Here is a 12155-nt window from a genome sequence, read left to right as displayed (position 1 = left end):
CAATATGAGACACAATCAGAAAATATGGAACTCCACCGACAAATTGAATTAGTATCAGACATTAAAGAAATCCTACAATTTCTGAATCATTTGAGAATAACAGCACGAGGTATTTGAAGGGAATGTGTCTCATTAACTTCTGCAACCCATAGCTGATATTATTGGCCTCCGCATACTCTACTACATTCATTAAATAAATATCATCAGCCTGATTGCTATCTAGTCTCAAGTAGGTTAAATTTTTCCTCACCACATTTGGATTCACCCCTCTACACCATCCACTCCAGCCCGAAACCAAAAAGTCCAGCACACGGTGAATTCAATTTGTGGTTACAAAAAACTTTTCCACTGTGAATAAGGTTTGTTACCTATCCCTTCATACCAACCCAAGCTAGATTAGGGGCCATTGTCGGTAGCACCTTTCACTCCCTCCTCCTCCTTCTCCTCCCCCTTCCGCGCCTCTATCAGCCCAATACGAACCACATTTCGAGAAGTTGGCGAACCAACACTCTCTAGCACAGTTGCACACAATCACACATCCTGAATGTTGGTTTTAGGTTCGAAGACATGGAGGAAAAGAGAAGAGTGCGATGAGTGTTGGGGTGGAAAAGGTAAAAGATGAGACGGACTTGAGAGAAGGAAAAATCAACTTGAAAAAACTGATAAATTGATTTACCGATGCGGTATAGATACTACACCGCGGAAGTTTGTTGGGGTAGAATAGGTGAATGTAAAAATGATGAAATTTCAAGCCACCTAAAAGCTCTTTGGAATAATCTTTAGAAAATTTTCCGAAAGACGGTCCAAAGACAGATATTTGTCTACGCGGAATCTCATCAGGATTTAAGAATTCTGAAAGCACCGAAATAATATTTTCAAAACATAACCCATGAAATAATATTTTGATAGACATGGCATTTCGGAGTACACAACCTGAGGATATAGAATGATTTATTTATAACTCGCTATTTACGTTATGCTCAATTCCTAGTCAACAATTTTTTTTAGCTACCAAAAATATTCCTTTTTTATCACAGCTTTAAGCCCCGAATGCCGTGAAATATTCTTGTTTTCCCCCCTATTTTCTTCGCAGTTGAAAAAACAGTATGCATGAGGTTACTTAAATTATCGTTGTTACACTCTTATTTTGTTCCCCCATATATTCCATTTCTTCTATATATTTTCTTTATATCTCTCTTTGCATAAGGGCTGTTGGGTTACACACGTGGAGAATTCTTGGACGTCCGTGTGCCCGAAGAAACAGAAATAAAAAAAAAAGTGTCCTCTACTCTCGCATATACTCACACACCCAGCAGTTGGGTTCATGCGGTCACGTACGTGACTACAAGCCGGCGAGTTATAGGCGGGGGCACATTATATTTCGTGTCGGCTGGCTGAGAGGGAATATGAATGGGTGTGCCACAGAAGCGTGGAAAAAAATCATTAAGAAAAAACTGGAGAAACTTGGAATTAAACAAACGGGTGGGGGAGGGAGCTTAACCAATCACTCCTGACATTTTTCATTTCCGTGAGTTTAACTGATCTTTTTTTTTACTGCAGTAAAGTACAGTTGTTAAATTGATGTGAATTACACTGAATGCAACGAGAGTGGAAGTTGCTTTATTGATCACAGCCAATGATTTTTGAGTATTTCATGAAGTGGACGGCACAGATGAACATCATTTTTTCCAACTCTCGACTTCAAGAAAAAAAAACATTTCAATATTTTTACACCCCCCAGCTGAATGGCTGACGTATCGTTGCTGTAACTGTTGAAAAATTAACGAAATAGAAAAAAAATCAGCGTGTGATGGGGAATCAGTTCGAATGAATCTACCAAAAAAATCTAATTTTGCACAAATAAATAATAATATGGAATAAAATGGAAGACCGATCCTTCCGTTTTTGTTTTGAACAGCCCATCACGTTCTACAACAAATCTAATTACAAAAATGTTGCCAGCCCTCTCATATTCGGACATATTGTTCAAAAACTTGACTGAAACATATAATATTTACCTCGTTTACCCAGTTCGCTACTGGCATAATTTGATACAGGTAATTACAGAGAAAAAAATTAATTAAATTCCCAAAAAAAACTTACGAACTGTTTAAACGCAGACTGAAATCGTCGCTCAACTAGCATAATCCTAAATCGTTTAATTTTTAATTCACCAACCGCTCTCTTCATCATCTCCTAATCGTCAGACACGAGTTCAGACAACTTGTGCATTTCCATCGCCATTCGGCCACTGGTAAAATCCTCACTCCTCCCCTGATATACTGCAATGAGCATGCTTTGTTACCCGATGATACGTGGGCAATTATTTATCATGAAATGCGTCTGTGTGCCTCGGCTCCATTATGCCAAGGACCGTCGACGTATTATGCCCGATGTACCAGAGCACTGGACGTACGTGTGGTAGCAGTTGGGTCTGCCAAAAATGGAGGAATAATTGAAATTTAGAGACTCACCGTCAGAGCGCCATTGGCTGAGGAGGAAGAGGGTAATACGGGGAATGCACTGGCCCTCAATTTTCGGTGAACAATGGCCGTGTTTCATCTTCATATCGGCAATTGATTATCTCTCGTTGGAACTCCCTGGGAGCTTCTACATAGTGACAAAACGCCTCTTAGTGTGTTTATCTTTCTTGAAGGGAGAGCCACAAGGGGATGTCTCAGTCCAATATCAGACCCATTCCACGTACTATACATAAAAACATCGACACTCTCACGTGCCAGATATTTTTTTCGGTAATCAATCAATCAATTGATTGTTAAATAATTTCATTAACGTATTTCCAATCGAAACGATGTTGATATGCGCAGGAATTTTATCAATTCATTTCAGGCCGATGTGGAGAAGTTATTTTAACGAAGAACATTTTTTCGACGGGATATAATTGGTAGATATAACTGTTAATACCAGTTGTTAGATTTTCCCCGTAATTTTCAACTGGCCATGTTGTTAAAAAAAAGATGGAAATAATTTTTCGTGAAATAGCAAACTTTTGGTGCTCGTCACAACTACAGGACGCTGACTGTTTTTCCTCACTCGTACCTTTCACATCTCTCCGTCGAAAAATACGTACGAGCATAAAAATGAAGGTATGTTTTTTCCCCGGGGCAACTGCTGTAATCTACGCAGGCGATGATGTTTTATCAAATGCAATGTTATTTAGTCTATTTTTTGGTTTTCCTCAAAGTGCTTTATGAGGGGGTAATAGCCGAGTATTCTTGAAAAAGGTGAAAAGAGACACTTCAAAGAGCTTCCATTCTATCCCTCTGCCCTCCGCATTCACAGCAAAAGTACATGCTGTGCATTTTCCTCCAACGAATACAAGAAAACTCTTGACAAAGCCATTTAACACATGTACATAAAATCTTTCGCGAGAGAAAAATAAATTTCCACAGGCGTCAAAGTAACATATACCTTTGTATCAGCCTCTATGCTGGTATAATTGTCCCCATCGCGTGTTGTTGGTGTCGTTACCACGTCGTAATTTTTTTGTGAACATCGTAATCAATTAGTGCTTGCGGTTAATCAACTACAGTCGCCAATAAAAGTGAATAAAAAAATGGCTTCACCTGCTGCTTACTTTCTTACAATTATTTTCAATTTTTTAATCATCGAGGAGATGAGTTAGGTAATGGGAAGGATATTATGTTTAAAAAATGGTAAATTAGTTCGCGTTTAAATATACCATTCCATGTAGACAAATTTTTGCCTGTGCGATTTAAGAAATAAATACCAAACTTTGATTTTGTGAACGATTGGGCCCGAACTCATGTTAAGTCGCAAGTTAAAGCCCGGCATCGAAAAAAACTTTTTCTCAGGGGAAGTGGTGTTATCTACGCAGGGGATGACTTTGCGTCAATTGCAATGTTATTTTTTACTGCCCTTGGTTTCCCTCAAAGTGCTTTATGCGGGGGTAATAGCCGGGTATCCTGAAAAAGACTGAAATGCGACACTTCAAAGGGCCTCGGCCCTGTCCCTCCGCCCTCCACGTTCATAGCAAAAGTACATGCACCACATTTTCCTCTGACAAATACAAGAAAGTCCCCGACAAAGACATTTAACCCGTTTACATAACACCTCCTGCGAGATAAAAAAAAATATTCACAGGTTTCAACGTGCCACACACCTTTGGATCAGCCTCCTGGACATTGAAATTTCAACGAACGTTAATTGTGGCGAGAGGCTCATCCCATCCGTAGTACCCTGAAGATGTATTAAGTCTCGGAATGAGAATACCCTTGACGCTGTTTGCACAGAGTGAATGAGAGATAGCTCTATCCACTTTATCCCCCATTGAATAAACTTTTTTGCCGAACGTATTCGTGATTCACAGCAAAAGCACAACATTTAGATTCCTTTATGGCATATTATTTACCACATTTTTCTTGGACCCTTCTGTCGTATTTTCAAGGGAACCAGAGCGAAAAGCTTCCAAAAATATCACAGGGGCCATTCTATTCGTACAAATTCGAACGAAAATTTCTAACAGCGACATTTTGTTCGAAACTACAGAAGAGATGTAGGTTTTAGGGAATATTTTTCTTCGTTTTTTTTTCTTGAAGATGTCGAAGCTTTTTCGAGAGAAAATTTACTTACGGGAACAATTTCTGAGTTTATGTTCAAAATGAAAAATTCACAAGCTGTAAACCGAACCCGCCCGAAAATTCCTCATCCCCATCGAGAATCGACATTCTCCCGCTAAAAATGCTATAGAACAATCTTGGAACTCCAAAAGCTCTGAATAAGGGAACTTTCTCACAAATTAAACAAAAAACATGTCTCAATTTCAAAATATTACGGACAAGCGATTCAAACGAAGGAGAAAGAAGCCGAAACCCATGGAAAACCCATAAAATTCAAAGGGTGGGGGATAGCGCGGGGCTAGTGGATTGGACCGTGGCGTGTGCGCCAAGAGTGCGGGGTAGCTCTGGAGTTTCGTTGCTCCAGTCCCTCGCGCATGTGTCTGCCTGCGAGACAGAACCGTCACAGCTTCGCGCGGCGACGCTCAGTCTCGTTCCTTCCAAACTCGCGGCGATATACGGACAATTATCCCATCAGCGATTTTTCAAAAATACCACTCCTCGTGTATCTGTTACCCGGTGAATTCAGTGAATACAAAAATCCCCGAGTTAAACAATTCCCCCTCCCCCGACTAATTTTTTCAATCAAATAAAACCTTCCACTCTCGTTTTCTCATTTTAATTCGTACAAGTGACGCGGAGAATTTATATTCAAATATGTGGAAAAAAAAATTGCCGGCAATTGTTGAATAAAAAAAAGTGACGAACAAATGGTGACAGATTGCCCGGCAATAGAGAATTCAAACTGACGTGCGCCCTGCGGCCGGCCGAGACACACGTCAATTTCACTAATGGACATTGGACGAAAGTCACCAGTCTCCGGACAGATTACAATGTCCCAGTGAAATGGTGCAGTGTTGATATCTCTGGAGCGAAAAAAAAAATTAATGTTTCTTCCATGAGAGAATGTCATCAACTCTGGTACTGAAAGCATCGTTAATGAGTAGAAATTCAACAGAGAGTGCAGGGTTTTAATGAGGACACACTGAAAATGGGAAATTTACGGTTGGCAAATATCGCTGTGGTAATCATTACAGTAATTACCGGTGAGTTGAATGTTTTTTTATCAATTTTTCCTCGATGAAAAAAAAAAAGTTATTGCGGAGTTTATCGAAATGTCACGTGGTCATGCTCGGGTAAATTGAATTATAGTTGAGTGCTCGTGTGAACGAAATTTCCGAGTTGATGAAGTTTTCCAAGGGGGGAATATTAAATTCAGTGGGCGCTCACTCTCGACCGAACTAAATCGTCTCGGTGTAGGAGAGGAAAAATAATGTTCTCACTGATCCTGGAAATCCCGGCGAAATCGAAAAAAAATTTCTCCCGCAAACGGCCAGTGGAGTTAATCCGGGCGAGGGGGAAGGGAAGTGTGTCACTTGCATCGTATTTGTTTGAGTGGTGGAGGGTGAGATTACAATAGCGCGAGAGCATGTGGATCCCTGAGCTGTTGTTTGTAGCACGAGGGTGAGGCGACGAAGTGTACGAGCTAGTTTCCCTTTGCGCGGAATTTCAAATCGTCTCTTAGCCGTTTTCCGCTGGGGCTTTTTACACCCCGTTGCGGTGCCCTGGTGAGCAGCTTTTGATTGAACTCGTGGGCTTTTTCATCGGGTGTTCAGGGAGGTGAGAGAGAAATCATGTCCTTTGGGTTATTTCCCGGGAAAACAAGGCTCTTGGGATAGCTCTGAAAGCCGATTTGAGATTTATATTCGTGATTTGAATGATTTCCCAGAGGAGATTAAACAAATCCATTGGAAATTAATACATTCAAAATTTTAAAATGTCGTGATGGACAGGACCAACAAATATGCTCCATGTGAAAACACACAATGAGAGTGTAAAAACATCACTGCATTTCTATTCCTACAAAAATCCTTTCAAAAATAATATATGATGATCAATTTAATTATTATATTTCGGTGAAAAATGCTGTAGTGTATTCATAACTGAATTGATTAAACCGGAAAAAAATAGCTTGAGGGGAATTTTTTAACAGAGCACATTATTTTTCTCTCTCTATATTGACCTGAACGTTAGCCATTTTTATCGATTCAGACGTCACAAAATCAGGAATTATAAATATATCTCAGAATAGCATCTAAAATTTAAAGGGATATATAATTTTCAATTTATAGCAGGATTTCAGCTGCACTGAAAAAATTCAATTTTTCCAAGATAATTTTATCTGAAACAAGTAGCCTTTAAAATTCAGTCATCAGCTGGTGCGTTTAATTAAAAATACAACTGAATAACGAGTCCCGCACTCAAATGCAAAGTAGAAAATGAAGCAAAATGCTAATAGAGTGTATTCTATCACGTGTATCCATGCCAGGTGTCGTAGAGCTCAGCAACGATATTCAACCCCCATTTCGTATAGTACGAAGTCAAGTCTACCGTGAATGACTTGATCATTGGGCTTGGGTTTTACCACCTACCCATTTCCCCATCGCCAGTGTAGTGCCCCGACGGGCGTTGGATATCGCCTCTTACCCCGTGTGTGCGTTTACGCCCTCACCTAGTTTACGATGAGGCAATAAAGAGACCCTCTTTCAGGCGTACATGGGTGTAACCTATTCTCAATAGGTATATAGTTGTTTCAAAACGACTCAAAACTTTTTACGATTCGTCAAATGCTTGACAATCACTCACTTTGTCGGTGTAATTTAATAATCTTTCATGAAGATTTCATAATGAATGGTATTTCCGGTATACATGCTGTGCAGCTCGACTAACTGCGTCATTACGCGCTCTAGCGAAAGCTTCTCCATATCCTTCACTGTTCATGATGGCACGAAAACTCTATTTAGTTATTTAATAATTGGAAAAAATAGTCCAACAACTGAAATCAATTAGGCGAGCAATAAATTAAGGGAAATTTTCATGGGGTAATGGATTAAGAATGTTAAGAATCAGGTGTCATCCGTCTTTTTTTCAAAAAAAAATTGGCAAAACATAAGCAATTAAATTTCTACACTTATTGTAAGTATATGTGTAGTTGTATTGCAATTACTTAAGACTTTTCACTACGAGATTATAGACATCGCCATTAAAAATCTTGGAATTAAATGATTTGTGAATTGAGATTAGCCGCCTAAGATGACTGTGCACCCACATACGGAATAGATGTGACAAATTTTCGAGATATCGACAATTGTACATCACTCACTTTGTCGATACTATTTTATCATGTTTCATGGCGGATCTATAATGAATATTTCCGCATCCTCTACAGAAATTGGAGGAGTTGAGACCTAATGTCTCGGTCGACATCACCGCGGCCTATATTGAGGCGATCTTCAGTCTGTTCGCTGTTCATCTCATTATTTATTTGATGATTACAATAGCCAATATGAATAATTAAGCAGAAGTAAACATGACTGCAGAACAATCAGTCTATTCAGCGAGGATTAAATGTACGGAAATAATAAACAATAGGTCTACGCGGGATTGCAGTATCCAGATTAATTAAATAACTGCCCAGGGCGTCGCTACACGGAGAGAACTTTTCGAGAAAATTTTGGCGAGTAGTCCTGAAATAAAGGATAATTGCTCGCTAATAAAAAATTTGATGCTGTTTATGTAGATTCTCTTAAATCTCCTACCCTTTCAATCAATCTACCAGGAGTCGTCCCTCTTTCCCTCTGACTTCCTCATCCTTGAAACCCATAGATACCGTCTATCCTCCATTAGGCGTAGAAATTTAAATTCTCTGATGACGGACCTATTCTAGACAATTACCCTAATTCCAATAATTTTCTAGGGAAGTCGGTAAGAACGAGGACATATTATTTCTCAATTAAAAAATGGAATTTAAAAAATCAGATGATCTAGTAGATTCCCGCGCCTCTGAACATACCTAGGAGTAATTAATAGATCGTTCCTAATTACTTCCCTTTAAACGAAACCCCCATTATCCGTTTTTAAATGTGACTCAGCGGAGGGATCTTTTTTTGCAAAAAAAGACACAATGGTAGAAATGACTGATGGCGAAGGGTTAGGGGTTTCTCCAGTAGCTAATGCGTGTATTATGCCACGTGACATACTATATATATATATATATAGAAAATGATACGGTCCGGCTGGCGAAGGATATGGCGACACGCCACTACCCGTTCCACCTCAGCGACTACGGGGATGCCAGTGTCAGACGTGGAATGTCAAAACACATACAACATACGTATACGCGAGCTAGACCCCTCGGTGATGCTGATCGTAATCTCGTGACTCGTATTATCGAATGAAAAAAACGGCACATGTGGGGATCCAGTCTACTTAACATGAGGTTTTAATTTTTCACTTTTTGCTCCTATGGTGAGTAATTTTTACCATTTCGGAGGGACGGATATTCATAATTAAGACTGATGGGTGAATTTTTTAAATTGTCAGATAGAAACTTTTTTTCCCAAAAGTAACGAGTACATGTAATGGAAAATAATATATTTTTTAATGCAACTCAACGTTTTTAGTCAGCGCAGTCTATCCCGATCTCTCAACTTGAATATCTCAACGATAATTGAAAAAAATTCATATTTATTTGAGATTATTTTTCATGAGAAATTTCCTCAGGTTATTCGTTCCTTTCGGTCCTTGGAAAATGATAAAATTATGAGAGAAAATGAATAGGGACGGAAAGAATTGAAATTCGATATTGGATCGCTTCATAATACACTCCTTTGAAGTATTGTGAAATGCGAAAGAAATATCATATATAAAAATGAGGGAGGCAATAATGGGATATTAATCATTTGGGATAATTAAATTGAGTTTAACGGGGGGAGGGACCTTTATTTCGTGCACACGGTTAGCATGCGGTCTCTCCATAATTTATAGAAAAAATTAGTCGAATCTCATGGTTTGATGTTAGGGGGTGTACATGCTACTCGCTAGCCACAAGTAATTGCCCTGAGCCTCCGAGTACGAAATTTATTCCACTAAAACTAAGTCTGGACTGGAAATGCGAGCGAGGGAATATTTTTCAAAAATATCTCAGTAAAATTAGTGATATAAAAGAATTAAATTCTACCGACTTTTTCCCGGAGCATTTTTTAGTGGAGTTTGAAAGTTCAGTGGGAGCTCAATAGAAGTTATCAGGGAATTCACTGGGTTTTTCCGTAAAACTTCATCGGTCGTGAGGGAAAACAACGATACGGAGCAATGAGGAACCCTTTGTAATAGCAGTAACCTCCATAAAATTACCCATCAACCCTTGAACGAGTGTCGTCTCTGGGTTAGGGATGATAATAACGTTATCTATACTCATAACGAGAATTATAGCCCTAGATTTTCATCAGATAATGATTGATGATCGCTGTTATGAATTTAGGCTGAAATTGCCAGTATAGGTACGAAAATTTTTAATCCATCATGGTTCCACTGCAATGGCAAGGGAATATTGTCATAAAATGTTCATAAATTCCTGGAAAAATTATTGCTGTAACGTCTATAATCCTCTTATTTATCGTTAAACAATCTCTCTTATGAGACACCTATTCCCACACGTCCCTAAATACATCACCACATTGTCTGAACATAGCGTTTTCGTACTCCTGAGATTACAGAAAAATGATAATTGCGAGTATGCTGACTGCAATGCTTTCTTTTGAAATAAAAAAAAACTCAATGCGGATTACAAAACAAATTATTTCTTAAACACTCCATCCACCGAACCAAGATCATCCAAGTAATTCCCCCTTCGCCCTCTCAATCATCAATAATTTCGTGAGGCACTCGGCGTTGAAAAGCCCCGATTAACCCGTGTTCCTCAGGATCGTAAATTGACCACTTGGAATAAAAAAGCTGGGTTAAGCAGAATAACTGAATCTCAAGATTTGCCTTCATTTCTATATAGATTCCCGCCCGCAAACCAAGCGCTGAGCCAAAGGCAAGAATGAAGGGAAAAATGAAGAATGAAGCGAAAAACGAAGCGAAGAGTACAAAGAGAAAAAAAAATTGCGAGTCCAGAGATTGAGGAGAATGAGATCCCCGGGAGATGGGAGGGGAGGGCCGAAGGTTTGAATGGACTTTGCTCTCTCGGATTTCCAGCAAGGCGTAAATCGAAGGCGGCAAACTCTAGATCCAAGTCCACACAGTGACTTTTGTCAATTTTCTTGGCGCCGGTGCTGGAAGAAGCGCACGCCTGCAGAAAGCCTCGAGTAAGCACAGGCTCACGGAAATACGAGGAGGTGGGGAGAAAGGGGGAAATAAGTTGATCGTATTGTAACGTTAGAAAATGAGTTAAAGTGAGACGAGAAATTGGAGACAGAAAACTTGTGGCAGTTGAGCCAAATGGAGAAAAGAACAACGCAAGGCACACCATCAACTGGCAATGCTAGATCTCTTCTAGATGAAAATTGTTGGAATAGAGTGTATGAAAGATATAAACGGGTGGGCTCTCGCCAAATAAGTCAATTCCTTGTTTTGAATTTGAACACAACTGGGAATTGTATTTTTCAATCTTGATTTTGGGCTGGTTAAGAATTTATTGCATTGATCCTCCGCGGAATCTCTTGTAATCGTGTTGGGAAATATTCCAATGCATACCACGAATATAACATAGCGTCCTAAAAAATTTCGTCGCGAAATATGTAACTCGATGAAATGGGGCATTGGATTTTCATTGAAAACCGTGAACAAATTCCACAATTTTATTGCTAATTTTTCCCTACAAAAATATGCACAGCAGAAATGCTTTTCTAGGGAGGTCAACAAAATTTGATTTGTTCATATGATTTTTTTTTTGTAGCTACTTTTAGAAATATTTTATACAGACATTACAAGTCAACAGTTTTCCTCGCTTCTGTTTTTTTCTATCGAACAATATCTATTAAATATTCTTATTGATTATTTTATTCTACTAAAGAAACTTCAAATCGATCGTCTAATTCATTCTAAATCCTTCATTCAATCTGTACTAACTAGAAATACTTCTTACTTCAGAACTAACTCCTTCGTCACTGATTACAGTTTGTCATAATAATGTCGCTCGACTCTGTAGACAACAGATGCGCCGGAAAATTTCAATTTTTTTTTTACACTTCCCATTCTGAATGCGAAGAGGTGAATGCAACGGTCTTAACCTACTGTGGCATACAAGTCAAGTCGCGAAGGCTCTTTCCAAATTTCACGCCATCATGGGCGCCTTGTGTCGACGCCAGTACCATCTGAGAGGGATTTCTTCCAGCTTGACATTCTCCACTGAGTTAGAAGGACTGCGGGACGAAGTGGGGTTGGCTGGGGGGGGAGGCGGTAAAGAGGGTAGGGGAATCTGTAGAATCGGGTCTTGTACAGAGAAGTTGAAGTCTCAAACAAAAGAAAAAGAGGTTATACGTTTTTCATGGGAGCTAAAAGACGAGTTGATGGAGGGGTTGAGTAGTGGGTAATTTTAGATTTTGACTTATCTCCATTTTCTTTTTATCTCCGTGCTGAGGGAATACGTAAAATAAACAGTGTATTGTGAGGGGGGAGTGGTTTAATAATATACATGCGAAGTGTCCAACTGGTGCGATAGTAGCAACAATAAACATTTCGTTGTACATCCGTTCAAATTAACAACAGGATTTG

The 12155-nt window shown here is 39.2% G+C and overlaps 2 protein-coding genes across 10 annotated transcripts in view; one reads left to right on the top strand and one right to left on the bottom strand.

Annotated features, from left to right (window-relative positions):
- LOC135167414 (lachesin) overlaps positions 1–12155 on the bottom strand; it is a 310790-nt gene that overhangs the window by 173093 nt on the left and 125542 nt on the right. The gene's annotated exons all lie outside the window — the stretch shown is intronic.
- The window catches only part of LOC135167480 (uncharacterized), a 47620-nt gene continuing 40433 nt past the window's right edge, over positions 4969–12155 (top strand). Inside the window, exon 1 of the mRNA XM_064130725.1 lies at positions 4969–5644. Within this exon, the coding sequence (XP_063986795.1) occupies positions 5590–5644 (55 nt within the window). The 5' untranslated portion in view covers positions 4969–5589. The remainder of the gene's footprint in view (positions 5645–12155) is intronic.

The sequence above is a fragment of the Diachasmimorpha longicaudata genome, chromosome 1 (genome assembly GCF_034640455.1).
Source record: "Diachasmimorpha longicaudata isolate KC_UGA_2023 chromosome 1, iyDiaLong2, whole genome shotgun sequence".
In the NCBI taxonomy this organism is placed as follows: Eukaryota; Metazoa; Arthropoda; class Insecta; order Hymenoptera; family Braconidae; genus Diachasmimorpha; species Diachasmimorpha longicaudata.
This window is presented reverse-complemented; position numbering and strand designations above follow the sequence as displayed.